At 28.7% G+C, this 23,462-nt stretch overlaps 1 protein-coding gene across 1 annotated transcript in view; it reads right to left on the reverse strand.

Moving 5' to 3' along the window:
* The window catches only part of LOC121122242 (adenylate cyclase type 2), a 221,979-nt gene that overhangs the window by 17,076 nt on the left and 181,441 nt on the right, over positions 1-23,462 (reverse strand). Inside the window, exons 17-18 of the mRNA XM_040717230.2 lie at positions 20,508-20,671; positions 16,553-16,802 (exon numbers count right to left, since the gene is read on the reverse strand). Coding sequence (XP_040573164.1) covers positions 16,553-16,802; positions 20,508-20,671 — 414 coding nt within the window. The remainder of the gene's footprint in view (positions 1-16,552; positions 16,803-20,507; positions 20,672-23,462) is intronic.

The raw sequence follows: 23,462 nt of genomic DNA on the forward strand, positions 1-23,462 counted from the left end.
CTTGTAATATTTTTTATAACTGTATTATACACTATTATACGATTAGACGCCATTACTATTAATTTTCCAAAAGCTAGAAATCATGTCCGACAACATTTTTTCCTCCTCCTATGTCAATATTCGACCTTTTCATCATGACGTCCCACTTCGTCACAAAATGAAGGAGATAGTTTTTAACTTTTGCCAAATGGGATGCAATTTCCAAAGATTCTCTCGAAATATATGTTCTTGGAATTTTTCTTCAATGGATGAAAAATACGACAAGCTGAAGCGCAGGTGTACCAAATCACTTTTGCTTTTTTGATGGGAATATCCAGAAGTACCCTTGGTCGTTTACATACTCACTATGTAGAAAATGACCTTAATTTGAAGACACATAGATCCATTGATAATCCATCAAACAACCCTTACAATAGATCTATTCATGAGCGACGGGAAGGTATCAAGATATTTCTTGAAAACCTAATGAATGACCATGGCGTTTTTTATTCCTGGAAGGTTACCTTCTTATTCGGACTTCAAGGCTATTTGTTTTCCAAGTCATTGTAGTAAATATATCATATAATAGAAATACGTTCAGTCATGCCAGAATTTAGGTTATGAACAATATTGTTGCAAAAATATATTTTTAAAGAATTGGAAGACTGTATATCAACAATTAGGAATTATGGGAAGGCAGAGAGACGTTTGCCATATATGCTACAATCATTTGGAAACTTTAGCTTCCTTGTTTAGGGAGTCCATTCTATAAAATTTTCTGGAGGATTGGACATTAAACATTGTTAGTTACATTAATAAAAAATATGGAATGTGTTCAAGTGGAAAAAAAAGACTACACCACTCGAGTCAGTTATGCTAAATATAATAGGGATGAAGTTCAATTGTTTACAATTGACTTTTCGGAGGTTAAGTCCATTCTATATTAATCAATTCATAGAGGAAAGACTCATTTCCTATCTTTCTAAGACATCAATTTATTTGTCGTTGTAGATAAAGGAGCAGGGATATCTCACATATACATGTTTGATGAAGCGAAGCAAGTGAAGTTATATATTGTAATTTTAAAAAAATGTATACTCTTAATTTCTCTATACTAATTACAGGAAACTTGCAAGAAAAGTTTTGAAGGTACTGCATCACTTTTATACCATGAAATAATGAATTATAGTTTTGCTCCTCGTCTTGAAATTCAATGCGACACCTATGGGTTGGTCATTACTTTGAATAATATTTTTTACTTGTATATTTTCTAAATGCTTTTCAAAGGTCAAAAAAAGAGTTTAATTGTTATGGGTCTTTTAGCATACATTCTAATGACAAGGAAAGTGGATAAAATCTCTATTTATTTTCTAGTAGAGAATAATTCTAAATTTTCTGCCGATTACAGCTTTGGAATGATTTTTAAATCTTTTAAAAATCATGGTATAAATTTTGCATCAACAACAAAAAAAAAACAAATCAAGTAAAAAATTTATATAATAAATAGTTGAATAGTGGGATTAGCGGCTCAAACTCTCTTTTCAATATTAAACCATATCATTGACTGGCGAAGACGGAATAATAACGTTATCAAAAATTATCGTAAATTAAAAGGAAAAATAAATTCTGATTTTTTTCTTATCTTCATTTATGTTCGATATATGAATAAAGCATAATATGGCAAAATAAAACTAAAACAGGGACACCATATGTTTATTTTATTTTATTGTGACTATAAATTTTTGAAATCTTTAAGTAAAAATAACGGGGTCTCTGTAATCATAAAATAATCAAAAAAACCATTTATTAATATAAATGGAAGATAATTAGTTCAAAAATAGAAATCTTTGCCTCACTTTTTTGACAAAAAGTATTTCAAGTGTCATTTCTTGTTGACTCACCACTTATTCTTCAAAGACAATTCCTAGCTCAAATGGAGTAATTATAATAGAAAAATGTTTAAATATATTTAATCAGTGCAGTTCTATCACATCAATTTAAAAATCATTAAACAAATGATGAACACATTGAAAAATATATATTGATTTTTATTCCTCTTTAGTCACTTTCTCAACAATTTAATTGCCTTTGTTCTCAAGATAAATATATATTATTGAAATTGAAAAGATGTTTCATTAGATACACACAAAATTCAAACAAATAGTTAAACAATATTTTTGTAAATGTAAGATTTTTGTAAACACCAGGCCCAGCCTAATGTACCTTGTATGTTTGTACTTGTAAGATCATTAGTATTCCTTCAACATAATATATGTCTTTTAGATATTCCCAATGCAGTGATTATTTCTATTTTTAAGTATCTTCTATCTATGAATAAATTTAATATTTATGAAACTATTTAATAATATTTCAAGTGCATTTTCAAAGACCCAAACATATTCTTTCATATGCATGTAATTTTGCCTTATATGTAGATACATAAATGATGTACACATAGATCATCTTTCTAATTATGTTTGGGTCCTAAAAAGGTTTGAACTACCTGCATAATATTTATATAAACATACACTTGTCCTCAAATTCTACCTTTGTGAACTTCGGTGATGAAACGAATGCAAACTAATTATATCAGAAGATTGGTTCTTGATTAAGATCATAGATTCAAATAATATGAAGCGTGATATGTAAAAATAAAAGACCCCACAAATTAACGTAGTCACCCTAAAAATTATAAACATATTTGGGGGAAGAGTAGATTAGTTGTCATGATGTTTAATTAAACTAGCTGCACGCAGCTATGAAATGAAGGGAATAAATCTAAATCTCACTTTGTATCTAGCAATGAACGGTGCGTGGAGAAAATATCGACCGTCAAAACGTCAACCGACAGAACATCGACCGACAAAACGTCGAATTTACAAAACGTCAAATAGAATAAACGTCGAATAGTCAAATCGTCAAAACGTCGACTAAACAAAACACCGGCTGACAGAAGGTCGACTGTAGAATATAAAAGAAAGGGCTACTCCAAATGGTTTTGCGATATATCCCATTCAGACATTTCCCGCCTGAAACACCATATTCTATATAAACTACCAGTCCGAGGGCCTCCCAATCCCCTTATACAAGTTAGGGGTGTTTTCAGTCGCCACCGTGTCCCAAAATGGGATGAATCCCACCTCCACCATTTAAGCAACCACTAAAAGCCCCTTACACCCCATATATACCCCCCCCATGTTTGAGCTGTTATCGGGTACAGCCTGGACCCAAAATATGATGAAACTCTCTGCCACTATGTAAATTTACCCCACATCCATTTAAACCCCGGAAGGGCCCCCAAAAATTGAGCCTCTTTAGGGTTTCATCTCATTTTGAGGCCCTGCAGTAACCGAAATAGCCCCAAACTTCGAAGTATAAAGTTTGGTTTGTGAGGTGTCCTTACTGTTAGTTTATGTAGGGGTGGTTGGGTAAATATCTCGGGCTGGAAATGTCTGGAGTGAAATGTCGTAGAAACAGTTTTTCATATTTTGTAATGTAATATTTTCCAGCCAACATCCTCTCAGTCGACGTTTTTTCTAGTCGACGTTCTATAAGTCGATGTTTTTTTAAGGTCGAAATTTTGTCCATTTGAAATTTCGTCGGTCAACGTTCTGTCGGTTGACGTTTTGTCTGTCGACGGTTTGACTTACTACCTAATGGACACATGGGTTGAAAATAATGGGTATCACACATTAATGGCTCTTATTTAATTCACCTCATTTTCAGTTTGTATCAACCTTTAAAGGATTTCATGACTATCTCTTCTTTAGTTTTTCAGTTATTGTGCTAAGTGTGGCGCTACTTTTGTTATTTCAAAAACAATGGATCAAAAACAATTTGGTGTTTTAATTTGACACTGCTTCTTGATGATAAAAAAATACGGTTTATCTAAGCAATTGCTTGAAAAGTGTTAGATGGACTTCGCTACATAAAGGAAATAAAAATAAATAATAGCCCTAAAAACATTGTCGGTCCTGCCTTAGCCCATTGGGTGCCAATAAAATCACTTTCTATGAAAAAAGTAAAAAAAATGGGAGTTCAAATGTGTTTCTTTTGATAAAAAAATATGGTTCAAAAAGTTTGTACAATTTTTGTGAATATTTAGATGTAGCTCAACGGCCCTAAAGTTGTAAAATTTTACATATTTTTGAAAAAATCGTGATTTTGCTTTAATATCATCATTCCCTACACATTGCAGCTTGTTAGTAAAATTAACAAATTTAGTTAAGTTAAACTTCAATAGAAAGTTTATTTATAAATGTTTATGAGAAATCATTTTTATGTATTTAAATGAAATGTAGCCATTTTGCCCATTTGTCTGTTTCTCTGCGTATTGCATCTAATGTGCGGCTACTTATATCTACAAAAACTTGCAAATACGTTATTTTACTTAGATGAAGAAAAAATAACTGTTTATTTCGATGACCTTAACTTTGATGACGTTTTTTTTTTTGTGGAAACCCCCTATATAACCATTTTTTATGAAATAAATCAAAAAATTGAGCAAAATAGTAAAATATTGCAATGAAAATTTATTAGGAGTTAATTTTATAAAAAAATACCTCCCAGGTCATTTGAGGTCGTGTGCAAGGATGTGCAATTTTTCAAAAATTTACAATTTTTTCTCATTTTTCAAAATGGATCCAAATTTGTAAATTGTATATATAGACAAAAACAATATTTTTGAATCTAAAACCCTAACCATTCGAAAATTTAAAGTAGCGCTACCCTTAGAATGCATAATTAATTTTAAAAAAATGTGTTGTATTGACATACTAAGCAGTAAATTGCTAATCTAAACAAAGGACAAAAATACTGCAACGTACTATTTTATTAAAATCTTGTTAAACCATTTTTTAAAGAAACAAAAGCATTTGCGTGATAAATTATTATAAGTTTTGGTTTTTAAGCTTGTATCTATATTATTTAAACTGTAACCATGGCAACGCCAACAAGATCTAGATCAAGATCAAGGAATGTGTTTTGACACAACAAGCTCAAACACTGGTAGGAATACTGGAGCTTGTGTCTTGCTTGAAAAATTACATGGAAAGAAACTCTTTCCATTTGCATGTAGGCACCATATCATGCAATTAATAATTAGGACTGTTTTACAAGAGCGTTTGGGTGGCATATATTCTCCCAAAGTTCCGTTACTTAAAAGATTTAAAGAAAATTGGGAATCGATCAATAAAACGAAATATGAATACAGAATTGCAGATAAAAAGTTGTCTAGGCTTGTTGAAGACATACGACAAGGCCCCATTAACTTTGCCAACGAACATCTTGAAAATAAATTTCCAAGGGACGATAATAAGGAATTCTTAGAACTAGCGATGATATTTCTTGGTGATGCTCCTAAGCGAGGAGTTGTATACATGATACCGGTTGCAACACACCATGCCCGTAGCCAATCAAAAGTATTATATAGTCTTAAAATCTGGATGTTTAAATCTCAATTTAAATTAACTCACAGACAAGAAAGAGATATATATGTTTTTATAATAAGGATATATATAAAAGTTTAGATCAATGCATCTAAGGCTTCAGACGTTCCTTACAACGACCTGAATTTAATGTAATACTCAACTATTAACAGTCAAATTTCCAAATCAACATCATCCAAACATTCCAGACATTGATGGTACATGTCAAAGGAACTTGTAGGACTCGCATTTCTTTATGTTTTTCAATAAATTATATGAAAATTATGGAGCTTCGTTATGGGTTTTAGAAGTTGATCCTGCATCATGGAATGATAGGCATGATTTCAAGCAGGCATCATAAATAATTGGGTCACTCATGGTTATTAATGATATCGCCGAAAGAACAAGATACAAGAATAAAGTGGCTTGTTAACGAGTGACGAATCAAAGCTGCAATTTCTTCTACAAGTATGGGCAGACCATAGAAGATTGTATCCTGATTCAAATAAGAAAACTTAAAAAAATTTACATTAGCTTTTTTTAAATATTATGTTATAAAAAAATTTCAAATATGTAATTATTATGTAAATATTAATATTCTATAACTAAAAATAACAACTTTAAGAATTACATATGAATACGTTTGATTTGTTATTAAATCATTAAATATAAGGAAATGTGCTGCATTGCAATATTAGTTATTAACTTAAAAATATAAATTTCTATTGTTAACCCTGTCCTTGTTCTCAGTCTCAAATTACTTCGGACGTCATTTTTAAAAAAATTAGTTTCTACTAAATTTTAATTATATTATTCTTCTATTTGACATAATTTTTTTATTTATGTTATTAAACTAGACAAAAAAATTGTCCAATATTTGTGATCATATTTTTTATCAAAACGAACGCATTTGCACTCCCATTTTTTTTTACTTTTTCACAAAAAGTGATTTTATTAGTGCCCTACTGCCCATGTGCCTCTTCGTGTCTGCCATATAATTTAAGCAAAGTGTTGTTATTTCGAAGAACAGTTGTTTAAAAATTGATTTATACTATAATTTGATCATTTTCACAAAAGTGTATGGTAATTAATAAATTTATAAATTAAAATAAACCTTCCCAATTTTATTCCTCACCTTGTATGTAATTGTATACCTCCTATTAAGATCATTTTTTCGATAGAAAGTTAATTATACATGTATATGCTAAAACCTCTATAGATTTTTGTAATCAAGAGGTATACACTATTTGTTTTTGTCAAAGAGACCAACAATAAATGACTCACAATGCTCAAATAACATTAGGCATATTCAAGGTCATAGCTCGAAAATGACAGAGTTTGTTTTGTAGGAATAACATCTTACTAAGTATAAAAATAATTAGACAATTGTTATCCCATAATCTAGTTGTATAAATAGTACTTTAATTATTAGATATTATTATTCGACCTTCATGGCTTGAAGATCAATTTTGAAACAATAAAAATAAACCCCATTCTAACCTTATTGACCCCTAATAACGGATGGAGAAAGGGTTTATAGGTGAACAATGATTTAAATTATATTTAGTTTTTTTATTCCATGGAAGAATAAGGATAAGTGTGACATTTTATTTGCAGCTGTTCCTTGAACATCTATTTAATCAGTTCAAATATCACGCTTGCTTCTTTTAAGCATTTATTAGAATACATTTATGTAAATTGCATGTCTGTAAATTATTCCAAGAGTAAACTTTATTGCACAACTAATAAACTTACTTTTTTCTTTTCAAGCTATTCAAATTTAATATGCAAATGTAAATTTTGTAAAGTTTTCTTCTGATATAATTTGTTTCGATTTGGAAATATATATAATATTAATATTATTTTTAGTAATAAAACATCCATTTTTCCCCTCCCATTTATCAAACACCCCATCAATATTTATCTTTATAGCTATATTCATAATATAGTGCGTCAACAAAAACAATCTTGAACAAAAATCAAGAAATAAAAAAAAGTTAAAGTTACTTTTTAACTTCATATATGTATACAGCCCAATATTTCATAGACATATTTGTTTCAATAATAAGTATATTGTTCAAATTTATCGAACGAATTAGGATATCCATGAATCTTACGTATGGTTTTGAACCTTTAATTGATTTAAGATACTTATATTGGTCCCAAAATGATTCCTTTTAACTAAAATCTATGAAGTTATCATTTTTTTATTGTAAGGTGGAATTTTGAGCAATTTGAGAGTATTTCAAAGGGTTAATACAAACAATTTGTTGATGGGAATGCATCATAGTTAGTCAAAAAATACAATTGTAATCCATACAAAATTTTAATAAAAAAACTTTCAAGATTTCTTTTTGGGCTGAAGGCCACATACGGAGTGGGACTCAAAACTTACACAAGCATTTAATTACAAATTACTGGCCATTATTTTTAATTACGAGTTTTCATAATGCAACCACATAATTTTTTTTTTTTTGCATTCCTCTAGGTGTAAAAATGTTGGGGCAAAAATATCTCTGAGTTTTGGCCTCCCTCTCCGTATCCCTCATCCCACCCTGACTTCAACCCCTTGTACTTTATAGCTTAGGGCATTTCGAAGAAGAACGTCTAATGTATCTCGCATCCAAGTTTTGATTCTCTACCAGCTGCCATCTAGATACGCCATGGGCACGGCCTTCATAGTCAAGAGCCGTCTATTTATTTTTTTAGTGTATCGACGCCGTTATTGCTTGTGAAAGGGAACATATTGAAGAAAAAATATAGTATAGAAACATTTCACATATTAGCTTCCGTAATTTATTCATGTTACTGAATGTTTTGGGTCCTCACTCTGTGTATACATTATAAAATGTAAACCCGTAGGTACATATGTACCTTTATATAGGCAAGTGCAAGAAGGGAAGAAAAATGAAGAAGAACCAGAATATAAAAATGCTTGAAGGTCAAGGTGAAACCCAGGTTTTATTACCTTAGATTATACATACAACACTGAAAAGGAATGAACGTACTCAAGACTATTCTTATTTTATTTTAAGGAGTGTTTATATTCCATTTGCAAAAGATAAACATCCTTTTTTATTATTATTATGCATGGTCAAAGTAAGTGCATTATTATATAGTGACAATATAAGTACTTATTGTTAGTGAATATGAACCATGATGGCTGGCTTACAGCTTAGATACTGTCATTATATAAAATATGCAGATAAAATTATTCTACCTAAACCTTCCTAGGAACCTGCGTTTGAAATATTTTCCTTGACCCTTCTTTATAATCGAATAAGTTAGTCTTAAGGAATTATAATTTATTGTACATTAATTATAGCAGCATGGACTGATTAGACATAGGCTGATATATCAGATCGAATTTGGAAAAATTGATCTATCGGGCAAAAAGTTCAATAGCTGAATTGCATTGTTATCTGATAATTTTATTTTGAAATTTCAATATTTTTCGAATATTTTTAATGATGAAGTCAGAAAAAAAGACGGTAAAAAAATTGTAATTCTTGTTTTGTTACCAGGCAATGCTTAAGACACAGCGTAATAACACTTAAATTTAAAATGTTTTTACAAAAAAACATATAGAGGACGAGTAGAGGGTAAGAGCACAACATTTGGTACAACTGAATTAAATACCTTGTTAATATCAATTGTCTGTTTCATAATAATAATAATATATATATTTTTATTTTTTTTTTGGGGGGGGCAGTGAAAATAAATTACTGCTATATAGAGGAGAAACTTTTATATTTCAAATGAAATTTTAATTTTATTGAAATTTGTATATTATGCATTTCTAAAGCACCGAGTTTAGAGAGAATGCTTACTTCAAGGGTAGAAGTTAAAACCCCGACGACATATTAAATAATGAAAAAAAGGAAAAAAAGAGCACACGTAAGTCCCACTTTTCTTTTAGAATTTTTAGAAAGAATTTTTTTTATTACAAATATGACAACTCTAGTTATGACTTATGATCTTCTATAAGTCTTTTGCATCGACGGGACACTGGTGTCCCGTATTTTTATTCATTCGTTCTTGGATTATTTTTCATATTTTTTACTAATAAAAAACATTTAAAGTCTTCAAACTATGTCATTTCTTGGAATTCCGTAAAATAACATTCCACCTATCATATACTTTTCATGTATGGATAATTTAAATTTTTTATTAATTGTTTAATATTTGTATAGTATAAGGAGTAATTGTTGAAAATTTTGCTATATTTTGATAAAAATTGTAAATGTTATGGCACTTAAAAGTTGTTGGGACAGTGGTGTCCCTCTGTCTTTGAAAGGTATTTTTTTTTATTGGACTGAAATTTTTTTCAGGATGATACATTTATCTTTGGTTTTGTCCTTTTAGAGTTTAGAGTACTCTTTATTACTATACAGATTAGCAAGCAATAAATGTTCACACAAATATTTTTATAAATACTTTAATATTGAATGTAGAGTTGTTCATAAATGAAAAAAAAAACCTAAAGAATAAGATATATTAATATTTTTAGCAGTAGTAATTAACCAAATTGATAGAATTTTGGAGAAAGCAGTCGCTCATGAAGAAGACTTTGAAAATTCATTCTATGATTCTAATATTTAAGTTATAGCTGATGCAGAGGTAACTACAGAAACGAATGTATAAGAGGCTTCATTAACTCCTGAAGTCTATGTTCACATCGTTATTAAGATACTTCGAAATAGTCACTTTGATGATAATTTCAATGATGATTATGGTGATAATACATATAAATTAAGACCACTGATAATTGAATCTGAACGGAAGGTTCACAATTTTTTTTGTCTTATAATTGTTAAGCTTTACAATAAAGGCATGGGGGATTCGATCTCATAGATCGAATAACTTCTTACCACTAAGATTCAGTCTTCAACACAATTTTATCCCCGAATCTACTAGACATGGTATATTACATCGTTTATAACATTAAATATCCAAATAAATTATTGTTTCTTCACTCCAAGTTGTAATTGACAAAAAGTCTGATTAAATATTATGAATGGCGTAAGAGGGTAACCCAATCGTCTAGGCCAACGAAAAGAAAAAATGTATCTGTTACAATGGTATAATGGACAATCATAGTGGACATTTACTGGAGTTTGAACAAAAAATAAAAAGGTGTGCTTACTGTGCGAGCAAAAATATAGAAAATCGAAATTTGGTCATTTGTCTGGCTTGAAGTCTTGCTTTATACTTAGTAAGAGATAAAAATTGCTTCATTATATTTAACATATTAAGCAGTTATTAAATTAATTTTAATCAATTTTTATAGTTAAATTATTACTTCATTGAATTATAAATAAAAAGTATATCAAAATAATTTAAACAATTTAAAAATTCAACTCCATAGCAGAACTTTAGTATTTTGTTTATACATAATGAAAATATACCGTTCACACCCAGAGGGAAACAAGTGTCCCATTAAATTTTGGCGAAGTTATTGAAGTTATAAAAAAATTCATTTTAATATGCTGTGATATGATCAAAGAGATCAAGAATTGAATAAAATTATCTTTGATCTTCTTTTCAATTCCTTATGGGTTTGAAAGGGGTAAAAGAGAGTAACACTAAGTTTTCCTCCATCTTCATTATATTAGGTAAAAAACCAGGGATAAGATTTATTCATTTCCAAGAATTGTCATGTTTGTTGTAAATATTGCTCTCTTTTTTCAAAACTGTCATCTTGCTACATTACTAGACTCGGATAAAATCGATGAATCCGTGTTTTATTAATCAAATAAATTTGTCTCCCATGAGTCAGCTTTTTCAATGAAGTAAAACATTAATCAACAATGGCTGGGATAAAATTGATTCTATTGGTTCAGCCAGTATTGTATTTGAAAGTATTGGAGATGACTTGGAAGTTCAAAGAACTAATTATATTAAAATTTCATAATCAATTGGATGGCTTTGATGCCACCAAAAACATCAAAGTCATTATGCCAACTAATTACATTGATAGCCTAGACTCTGCTCTATTGCATCCTGCAAGAATAGATCGTAAGATTGAGCTCCCACCTACAAATACGTCTTGATTTAAAAAAAATGATTTGACAAGAGGGATTAACTCGTTTAAAAGTACTGAGGCGATGCCCGGCTCTCCTTAGGAGCGGAAGTCGATGAGATATTATTTTCTGAATCCCTCTTCATTACCTTGCTAACAGACATTTCAAAAGTCTTCCTTTGTGGTATGAACGCCGTTCACACTTTTTTCTGTTGAACGACGAACAGAAAAAAAATGTGAACGGCCTTCATTTTTTTTATTTTCCATAAAGTTTTAAAAATATGATTTATTTAACTTTATTTCATAAAATAGGATATTTTCTTGGATCCAGGTTGGTTTGGATCTTTAGACGTACATATTCGAGTAAATTTCTTGTAACCAAACTTTGGGATCCAAATCCAAAAATTTTTAAAAGGGTTTCAAACGTATATGTAAACTAGAGCACAAAACTGTATACAATAGTACATACACTTGAATTATATAACTAAATAAAATAACGTAGTAATTGTTCTTTGTGAGTTATGCTCTATGCAAAAATGAGTTCATCCAACAAAGGAAGACTTTTGAAATGTTTGTTAGCAAGATAATGAAGAGGGATTCAGAAAATAATATGTCTATCGAGAAACTATTCAAATGAGTCTGCCAAAATTCTACTCAATCCATCAAAAATATTTTTTAATTATTACAATCATTATAAAAATATAATTATTATCATTAGTCCTTTTACTAAACTTGATAAAAAAAATCTAAAATTGAAAAAATTCTTTCAAGATTATGGATGCATTTAATCATTTAAGGAATATTGGATCGGAGAATATTTTGATATCAGTTTTATTTTAGTACAAATGATTTGTTTTAAATATCTTGGTATTATTTGTAAATCAACTTCAATTTGTTTTAAATATGCAGAAAACTGTTTTTTATATGGGAAAAAAATCATAAACAAGACATGAGAAGATTGTTTCATTAATCCATAATGTTTAATTTTGTATTCTATAAATAAACTTGAATAGTTAAGTAGGTATATTAACTTGAAAAAAATACTTTTGTAATTTATAAATTCAATTACAGTAATAAAAAACAACAACAAGCAACTAATGCATTTACCAAAATTCAATCACAATATAATCCTTTTAACAACTTGATTAAACATGGATGAACAAAATAATAGAGTTGTGCTTTTCGCATTAATGAATATAGGCAAGTTATTTGTATGTATATATTTTGTATATGAATGTTATCAAATACAAATATACTAACCCATTACGGTCAATACCACCTAAAAATTATTTGAATTTTTTTGTTTTTTAATATGATATTCTTTTAAACTCGAACATGATTATTAAAAACCTTAAGTTGATTTTTTACACTGCATATGGGCCTTATAGACACATACATTGAGAACCACATGGGCATATCAGGCATATTTTGAATAAATTTAATATTTATTGTTATAGCTCTATTATTAATCTAAAAAATCTGAAATGTATTTCAAAGAAAAGTTATTAATGCAATGCTGATGAAAATACCATAACAAGTATTATAAACACTCATAATGTTTTTTTATTTTTTTATGTTGTAACTGTGTAAAAATTCATTAATTTGTGAAGGTGTACTATAGGTGGGCTGTGAGAAACCTCCATGCGTAATATTCTTCATTATGAATTTCAAACCAATATTGAGCGAAGAGGCAAACTTAAAATGCGACGATTTAGTGCAAATGACCTCTACCCAGATTTCATGTTTTGTTACGATATGCATAGTATTCTTTATTATGACATGTCAAACCTATTTTAAGCGGAGATGCAAGGAAAACCAAAAAGACGACAGCTTATTCCAGGTGACCTCTATTTAGATTTCACATGTTGTTACAATTCTGAATTTGATACTGGATATGTCTACTTTGTGCAGAGAAAAACTTAAAACAAGTGATCCTGAGACAAAGTTCAACTTTATTTATCTCATTTATATAATAAATCGTATTTGTCACTGGAATCAAGTATATTGGTTTATGTTGATTTATATTCAAACCCTAATATCCAGTAAATGGTAATAATATAACTTGATTAATGTTTGTACAATTTTATATTCTTAGTGACACTTTTTTTTGTTGAGTATTAGTGTTGAAAATTACTTTATAAATATGAGGGTTATTCCACAAGAAATTTTCAAGAGAAATGTATGGATAGTAGTCCAACTTAGAAAGTAAGCAGTTGATGTATAACTCAGTCCAACTTTTAGTGGTGAGGTTTTAAAGATAAAAAATAAAGGTTTTGACTATTTTTGATAATTTATGTATTTAGTTACAATACTAGGGTATTTGATGAAGCTTAATTTCTTGTTTTATTATATACATATGATAAATTGAATTATATCAATTACTCCTAATTTCAAGATTTGATTACTTTACACCTTTTTAAAAAGATTTCTATGTGATTTATCTTTAGATAATTAAATTTCAATACAGTCGAGAACCACCAAGCTTAAAATATTAAAGGTTTAAGTTAGGGTATAAAATCCTAATTTCTTATCTTTAAGACCTCACAACTCCTTCAAATCTGTTTCCATGTGAAAATTTATAGTGAAGTGACCCATCTACAATATACATATTTTTTTAGTAAGTATTTTCCGTCTAACACAGACAATTTTGTACAGAAAGATGCTGTTAATTATGCATATATGAACAAAAGGATATTTTTGCACCTTAGCATTTGAATTTCAAGGCCTTCGAGACGTTGTTTGATACAGGGAAATATAAGAGGAGATTATCTGATTAAATATAATATAGATTTCAAGAAATATATTATGTGCAATAAACTTTGAGGATATTATCACCGACAATACCAATGGTTTCTACGACTCTTCAATCGAAATTATACAATTAATTATTAAAATAGATAAAATTAATACTGGTTGCATATTTTTAAATGTGATAAAACTGGTTTACTTCACATCTGAACTTACTGAGATTAATTATAATCAATTATTTGTCTGCATCAAAAAAAAAAATGTATAGACATACCTTTTATGGATGGAATTCTATCACTACTTTGTTGAGCTAAATGATTTTAACAATTTGGTTTGAATTAATTGAAACTATCGCTCAGAAATATTTAATTTTAACTTTTTTATTTTTGTATTCGAAGGAAGGTATTAAAATATTAAATTAAAACCTATTTCTTGAAATGCTGCTTCTGACATATTCATGTTTTGCATGAAATATAAAAAAAAGGTACTGAATCCTAGCACATATGAGAAAAAAAAACAAGAAAACTATTATTTTCATTTGTATAAAAATTTCAAAAAACAATGAGAATACTTAAAACATGCATAGTATTTAAAATGAAGACTAATATGCATTTGTATACAACATCCATTTTTAATCAGTGAAAGAAACCAGATACAGATGCAATAATTTTGCTTTATGGCTCAGTACTCTAAGTATTTTTTTACAAAGACTAGCCAAATTTTAACCCAACATACCTACACTTTGTTTTAATCTATTAAAAGGAAAAAAAAGTTTTAACGACGTAGCTCAATGGACAAAAGGCTCGGGAGAAATTGTTTTTTAAACCCAATGTCCGTAGATTCGCGTTTCTTTTGTTCCTAGAGAAAGAAATATACCGAATGTACATTGATTTCAAAGCCAATTCCTATGTAAATGTTTACTTTTACATAAACAATGCAATTCCATGTGAACAAATAAAAGAACATAAAAATTAAATTTTCTTCACAAATAGCATTAGAATGCAAGTCGTCTAATGTTGCAATTGTACCTATACCTATGGAAACTTGCAACGGTTTATATACATCGAATTTGAATTATAAATTAGAAAAAAAAAGACGAAATAATATTTCTGTGGATCAACAAAAAACTAGACTTTTCATATTGTTGAATTATTCACTTCCAATTTTTATAGCGTTTTAAGATTAAATAATTATCATGTTATGGATCAATAATCAGCATTATAAATAAGATAAATTCACTCTCAAAAACCTTTTCAATCCCCTTTTGTTTCATTAAAAAAACTTGCTTATTGTAAAGTTTAATTTTAAAAAATAGTAAAGAAGAATAAACTATGCACGGAAAATTGAAGTACTTTTTGCAACTTTCTCATTTGTACGGAGCGTTACAATTTCTCAAATTTATCTTCACTCAGTGTGCTTAGAATTTGATAAATTAATATCAACCGATAAAAAATTAACCAATAGTTAAAAAAAAGTATCAGTTACCGGGATAATAATTACAAGCTATCTGTATTATTAAAAAAGTATTTATCCTCCAAAAAAATATTTTTATCACTTATAACACTTTTTATTCAATATCTCGAAGAAATTTTGTCAAAAATTATTGATTATTTAATACAATAATTGGCTTTATAATATACAATAGTTATGTAAATTAAATGTTTGTAAAACAAAACTTAGATGTTATATTAACAATTAAATAATATTACCCCCACTAAGTTATAACCTCCCATTTAACATTATAAGCATGAATACTAAAATTGTGAACACTAAATCGTAAGAAATTGCTTGACCCACTCCCTGCACACCGCCACTATAAAGATAAACACAATTTGAACTTCAATCGATCAAAAATAAGCAGTAGATACTAGTAAACTGATATAAGAAACTTTTTAAGAATAAACCTTATCTATAAAGGGTTTCACCCCAATAAATTTAATATTTTATAATGTTTGAGAATAAAGAACTCTCCCTTACATTCAAATATACATATATCATAATTTATTTTATCTGAATTAGTGCTTTAAAACAAATTAGAAAACAGAAAACTACATGGGCAATATTTTTGTAAGGTAGTGGTCGTATTGACGCTTTTTTCTTTTAGGGCCATCGAATCCCATATTAAAGCAAAACTAACTATACAACTTATATGAATTTATTTTTTAACTGAATAAATAAACGTAATTTCTGCTGACAGGGAAAAAGTAAAATACGCCATGAGGGAAAATTTAAGACAATGATACAAGATCGTATCTTGCGTGTTCAAAGGATATATCTAAGATCATATATCTCCTGAATCTAAAAAACGCATTTCCTACTTTATTCTAAAACATTAATATGTAATATGAATATATGTTTATAAAAAGGAAATACTTACATTAGAATCAGCTGCTGCAATACCTTGCACCTGAAGTAAATAATGCTCTGCCACATGAGCCGGTAATATATTTTCCAAAAGTATTTTATTGATTCCGCGCATAGTATCGACTCCTTCCTCTTCAGAGCTCAATTTAGTTCTCCACAGGAAGTCGGTTCGGGAACTCAGTTCCACTTGATGATCCAATAAATGCAAAAGGAATGTCAATGATAAAATTGCTAGAACAAAGGGCAACCATGATGGCCAGGTACTAAAAATGAAAACTAAGTTTTAGAATTTGAACAATTATAGTAGCTCCATTTATTTAGTTACATAAATGTAGCTCGTCAATATTAAAACATTTAAGAATGATTTATCTATATATTGGTTGTATATGTAGTATAATTATATTCTTCCATGAATTATTATCAGTTTCTATTTGACAAATTATTCTGACTAATTCTGTGATAAATACCAGAAATTGTATGTAAAGTAGCCAAAACTGATTGTCACAATAAAATAATGAGAAATTGATGGGTTTTATTTGAAAACCCATATGGGGGCCATTATTAGTCTCTTAAATCAAATAAAGGACTTAAACTGGGTATCTTATCTCATGCCAAATCTTTCCAAAAAAAATATTTAAATGACTAATTTTTGTTTTTAAGATAATCGTTGATTTTATATATTAGTGGAGAGAAAACTAACTTTGAATTTTCTAATTATCTTGATTTTTGTCCATATTGTAGTTATGTTGACAAATGTAATCTATATTTAAAATATTGTATTTAATGTATATATTAGACGTAAAATATGTACGACAATAACACATGATGTTTTTACTAAATTCGAAAAAATATTATAAAAAATATTTATATATAATTAGCAAATTAAATGTTTTGTTTTAAAAGTTCTTAGCTACAAGATACGGAAATGTTAAATATCATAAATCATAAATAGGTTTTTTACAAGAATATAACTATAAATAGTAATTATAGAATATGTACATCTATTTTAAACATTTATTAATTAAGATATTCAGCAATTAACGTTTTCATAGAGGAAGGTTATATTTTCCAATTTAAACTTATAAAAAAATGTAACTAATGGTACTCATTGTAGTTCCATTTTCCAATTTTAAATTGATTGGTTTAACATGGGAATCCGTTCGAAAAACCAAATCTTAGACAATTTCAAATAAAACTATAGCTTGCATCAACGAATCAGGGAAAAATACTCAGGCAAGTCCAATGGCTAGTGGAGGCTGCGGCGGTGGTGGTAGAAAACTCTTTATAAATGCAAGTAATTATTTTCATATTGAACTTTCCTTTCATAAAATGTCCACCTTCTGCATCGACCATGGTTTCAATTCTGTCCTTAAAGATACTTCAGACCCTCACAACATAGTCATCCGGCATGACATCATATTGCTCCTCAACAGCAGCTTTACGGGGGTTGAAAGATACAGCTCTACTTTCCACATCTTTCCAGATCAATCATCTAGGGAAGCACAGTCAGGGGATGATGGAGCCAAAAGTTGGATGGCCAGAAATGACGCATTTTTCCCAATCCAGTATGCCGATTTTGGTCTATTAATAAGAAGTTGACGTTTTCTTCTGACATATGAAGTCATATCAAGGTTTTCCAACACAATCACCTCTCCTGAAAGCTTTCAAAATGACCTTTTTGGATAGTCCTCGATTGTGTCCCCAAATTGCTCCAAAAACTCATAAGTCCTCACTTTTTCTGCCATCCACTCCCTGGCTTCCTCTCCAACCTTTTCACATCCTTGATTTTCTTCTTCGCCCCATAAGAAAGTGTCTTTCCGTGGGGGACAATCTGACAAATGGAGGACACTAAAATTCCAGTACAACACAAGTCAGCAGTTTTTTTGTTTTTTTTGCTTTCATTTCAAACACCTGTTGTTGTCTGATTTGATCAACACAAATATTATTTGAAACTCAAAATTTAGAATAATAAAACCTCTTAATTGCAAAACCTCTAATTGTTTTTTATTATCGAAAATAGGTTTTTAAGATTTTTCTGTGATTTTCTAACGCACGGTGTTTGTATTATTTATATTCCAAGCCACTTTATAAATAGCATTTTTTCATTTTTCAAAAAGCTTCCTCAACATACTTATGTACTTTAAAGGTCCCAGACAGCCTCCAACTGATTCCACATGGACTTGTTGTTTTTTTAAATCCCATTTTCGTTTGTAAGTAATAGTCTATATATTGTGAAGAAAAATAAAATAAAACTTTTATAAACTTTTTGAAACACTTAAAAATTTAAACAAATGACCAATTGAGATACAAGTATATTCAGCTTAGTTTTTTTCATTCCAACCAAAAGGTGTGGTCGAGGGTTTTGGCATCAGGGCTGAGACGAGGTGGGCAAAATTGTCAAAAAAGAGTTCAAAAGAACTTAAAAAAAGTCATACAACGGAAGAGGGATTATTTCGTTGCTAGTGACAAAAGTGGCCTTCACAACCTCAAAAGACTCTTTTCACTCACTTTTTTAAAGCTCTCCAGACAATCTGGTGTAAAATCCTGAGATCTTTTCATTGCCCTCATGAGCTTGAGGGGATTGGCTGTTTTCTTTCACTTGTCTAGGTGCAGTAATGCATTTTTGATAGAGGCCTTCTTCCTTTCCAACGTTTCGGACTTGCTGATAGCGTAGATCGGGGTCCCGAAGACGCCAAATTGCTTGTAGTGCGATAATGAAAATGTGTCGATCACGTTCAAGTGCTATTTGACAACTTGCTCGTAAGCTAAAGAGCTCACGTTTGTTTATACTTTAATATATTGAAATATGAATTAATTTCAATACTCCATCATCATAATTTATTAATTTCTGAGTGTTCGGATTTTAATGAACAACCTGGTAGTTTTAACCATTCGTTACCAAAAAAAAAACAATATAACTTTTAATATGTATGCTCACAACATGGTGGGTGCTCCAATATTTTTTCTTACTGAAGGAGAGGGAAGTTTTTTCTATGAATTTCAAGATTGAAATAGTTAAAATGATATTATTTTTAAGGTATTATATTTCTTATAATTTGGGAGCATTGTAAAATGATAAAAGTATTATATGTCAAAATTTCATGAAGATTATCCATCTTTGCGATATTGCATCCCAAATAATAATTCTATAGAATTAAAGAAATAGAGAAAATAAAGTAATAATTTTTTTCTTAAAATTCTAATTATTTTGTCGTTGTCGAATAAATTAAGGAAATATGGGCCTTACTGAAATCAAAAGAAAAGGTACCATCAAATAACTTTAATTATTGTCTTTCAATCTATTTTTTTAATCTTTAACCATACCTAACTGTTAAGGTACTTTTTAAATTAATAATGTGTACCTGTGAATTTATATCCTCGAAAAGTAGTTTGAGAAATAAATAAATTCCAAATTAATTCATTGTCATGAAATAAGGGATAATGAATAATGAGAATGAATTAAAAAAATCTTTAATCCATTAATTTTCAAATAACTTTTAAAGTTTCTATTTAAAAACAATTGGATGCAGAAAGTATATTTTTAATTAAGAATTTAAATATGGGCATGAGCAAAAATATGATGAGCAAAATACTTTTACATTGATATTTAAATTTCTAGGGAGTATAAATACCCCAGAAAAGTTGAAGATGATTACTAAGAGACAAATAAATCGTTACTAAACTTAGAACATTAAAGTCCTTTGTGCAAACTTGTTAAATAATATAGTTATATCTAATATCATATTAAATAGTAAAAACTAAACGATATTAGAATGGGATTTGAGAGTCCCTTATGTAATAAAGCTAAGATTTATCATTGAAGACATTAGTTATAGCATAACATAAAATAAAAACTTATACCTACATATATATAGCAATTGTATAATTTGTATAAGTCACATTAAAAATTACACTTATATTAAAATATAATCAAAAATTTATTTTATCCTTCTTAAAGAGTAACTTACCTCAAATAAGGTATTACATCATTATCATCAATGATGACAAAGTACACAGTAGAATGCACTCCACAAATAAAAAACATGATGCACAATTTGAGTATGTAGTTGACATGAAGGAAAACTGAGGTACTGATGAGACAAAGACAGCAACTCATAAGCGATGCATTCAACTAGAAATAAAATAGATAGCATTAATTACGTAGTGAAAATGAAAACTGTTTCAACTTTTTATTTCCCAAATTTTCCTCCTAATAGAGGAAGAAAAATACCAGAAACTAATCGGTACTTAGCCATTCATGTCAATATATTCAACTCTTGAACTATTATTGACTTGATAGTGTTTATATGTTTATTGGTTAAAATATTTAATTCTAGTACAACAAATCAACACTTAAAACACTAAAAATAATTGAGTCAAGGACAAATTACCAAAAGATAAATAATATAATTAGTTGTCCATTGTCCATATTTCTGTTTCTTTGCTCCTCATGAGTGTTCTGAACGTTGAGTGGTTGAGTTTGCATTGGTTCTTACTAAGTCTTTGAATAGTTTCACACAAATATTGAAAAATAAGCTTATAGTTAAGAAAAATTGGCTATCTACCAACTGGTTATTGGGAAATATTTAAATTTCTTTTTAAAAATAGTGTTGTGATATACTGTTAAGGTAACACTTATAAGATCATATAAATTTTCTTAATTAACTTTTGTATATTCATAATTATATGTTTGCTACTTCTTTTTTTAATAATTATGCTTAAATCATATATCAAAAATCTAGTTGGTATTTTTGATATTAACAATTTGAAGGAGTAATCGTGCATGGACAATTGCACGTAGAAAATATGGCTGCAGAAAATTACATGTCATACTTCTGTATATAGACATAAAATAATTAGTTTAAAAAGGATTCAAATTGTTTTGATGATTTTGATAAATTGGAAAACAATAGTTATAAATGAAAAAGGTTTGTTTCTTTGTTAGATACCTACTCAATAAAAATATCATTCTATATACTTTTTAAAAATAACATCACATTTTTCATAAGGAATTTCTTTAAAAAATTTTTTATAGGTATATTTTATTTTTACCATAAGACCAAATGAGCCGTGCGCAGAATATTGTTTTCAATATACATACCTATTAACAAATATTATTTTGTTTCTAAAGGATCCAATATTTCTGGTTTTTTAAAGTGTTTTCTGGTTGAACTTGAATTACCTCTTGTTAAAATATGAAAAATTCTAAATAATTATTGAATAATAATTTTACTGTTCGGAAGAATGGCCTAACAACTGATTTTGAGACTTTTTCTGAGCCTTTAAAGAGGAAAGGTTGTAAAATAAAATAATAGTAATTATTTGATGTTGCAAAGTATCTTGGTTTAGAGTAGACAGATATCAACAGCTAACAAAAAATGCAGTCAAAATATTCATGTTATAGAGATAATGCCTTAAATATTCAAGGATAAATCTGAATGCTATTATATAAGAGATGGTTATTCGAGTCATAAGACTGTAGTAGAGAAAAATATTCCTAAAACTACATGATTTAGTGTTATTTTTGCCTTGAAATATCTAAATAAAGAAAAAATATATATATTGTTTGTCGTAAAGTGAATGTATAAAACTTCGTATACAAAAAAGCACTAAGATTAAGCTTAAAAAAATGTGTAAATTTCGTTGATTTCTCAAATATACGTTTTGAACTTATGATTAACGGAAAATAAAACATAATCTTTTATTTTAGTACATCTCATAAAATTTGTAAACGACATAGAAATTTTTTTTATTCATTGGAATTAGATATTTTTCAAAGTAAAAATTGAATCAAGTTTTAGAAAGCATCATTTTTTTTATGACTTTTTTCTGCACTCTATTTCTGTTCATATAATTAAATATTTTCTTATCATTTATGATATAGCAAAAATATTATCTTGTTTCTTTTCTGATCTTGCATTGTAATATGCAGTGTTGTGTTGGTCCTTATTTAGGAGTGAAGACTGCAATCCTATCCAGTTCAGTCTCTTTACGAAGGATTGACTGTTTTAAGTACCCGTCTTTAGGAGTAATAGGACAAGTCTTAAGACCGAATAAATAAGGAATAACGCAACTCTAATCATATGTACATACCCTAAGTAAAATCAAATCTTTCATGTAACCGGCATCCTTCAATTTAATAGTTTCTTCATATGATTACTCTATTTATTTTGAAGATTTGCTCATTTATATAAGAGAGAAATGATTATTAATAGTATTATTTTTCATTTGTAGCTGTAGTGGACATGTACTTTTTTTTTAAATAAATGCCATACACTTATGGTTTAGAGCTATTTTGATAATAGAAACCCAGTAGCTAAGCCTTAAAAATTAGTGTCCATTATTTTGCAAATTAATTATATTACTCTAATTGTGTCTACTTATAAACAATTATTTATAAATGTTTTTATAATCTTATTACACATTTACTAAACTCTACTGAAGTGCAAGTGAATACAATAAATTTTAAAATCCACTTAACAGGCTAAATTAATACTTATGGTCCTAATGTAAAGAACCAATCATTCATCCAGACCATTATTAACAATTGCAAAGGTAATAATTCACCAATCTTATTCGTAGGAGACCTGTCAGCAAATCATATCAAAATAAAAAATATATAGAGAAACTTATATTTGAATTAAATTTGATTTACATAACAGCCTATTTTAGCCCCAACGATAGTGTTTTATGGAGAAGAGGCCGATCAACGTTACGAATTAATTTAGTACTTGCATCAAAATTAATTTATAAATACGAAGTATGCCTTCTATCGTTCTAAACCATACTCCGATCACAAGATATTAATTGTTAACTTTGTATTGGAAACTTATTCAATGACCTGGAGACTCCCTTTTAGGTTATCGAAGATGAAAATGCATAAATAAAATTGATCCTATTCTAAATAAAAAGATAACCCCAGA

This window comes from Lepeophtheirus salmonis, chromosome 7, assembly GCF_016086655.4.
Source record: "Lepeophtheirus salmonis chromosome 7, UVic_Lsal_1.4, whole genome shotgun sequence".
NCBI lineage: Eukaryota > Metazoa > Arthropoda > Copepoda > Siphonostomatoida > Caligidae > Lepeophtheirus > Lepeophtheirus salmonis.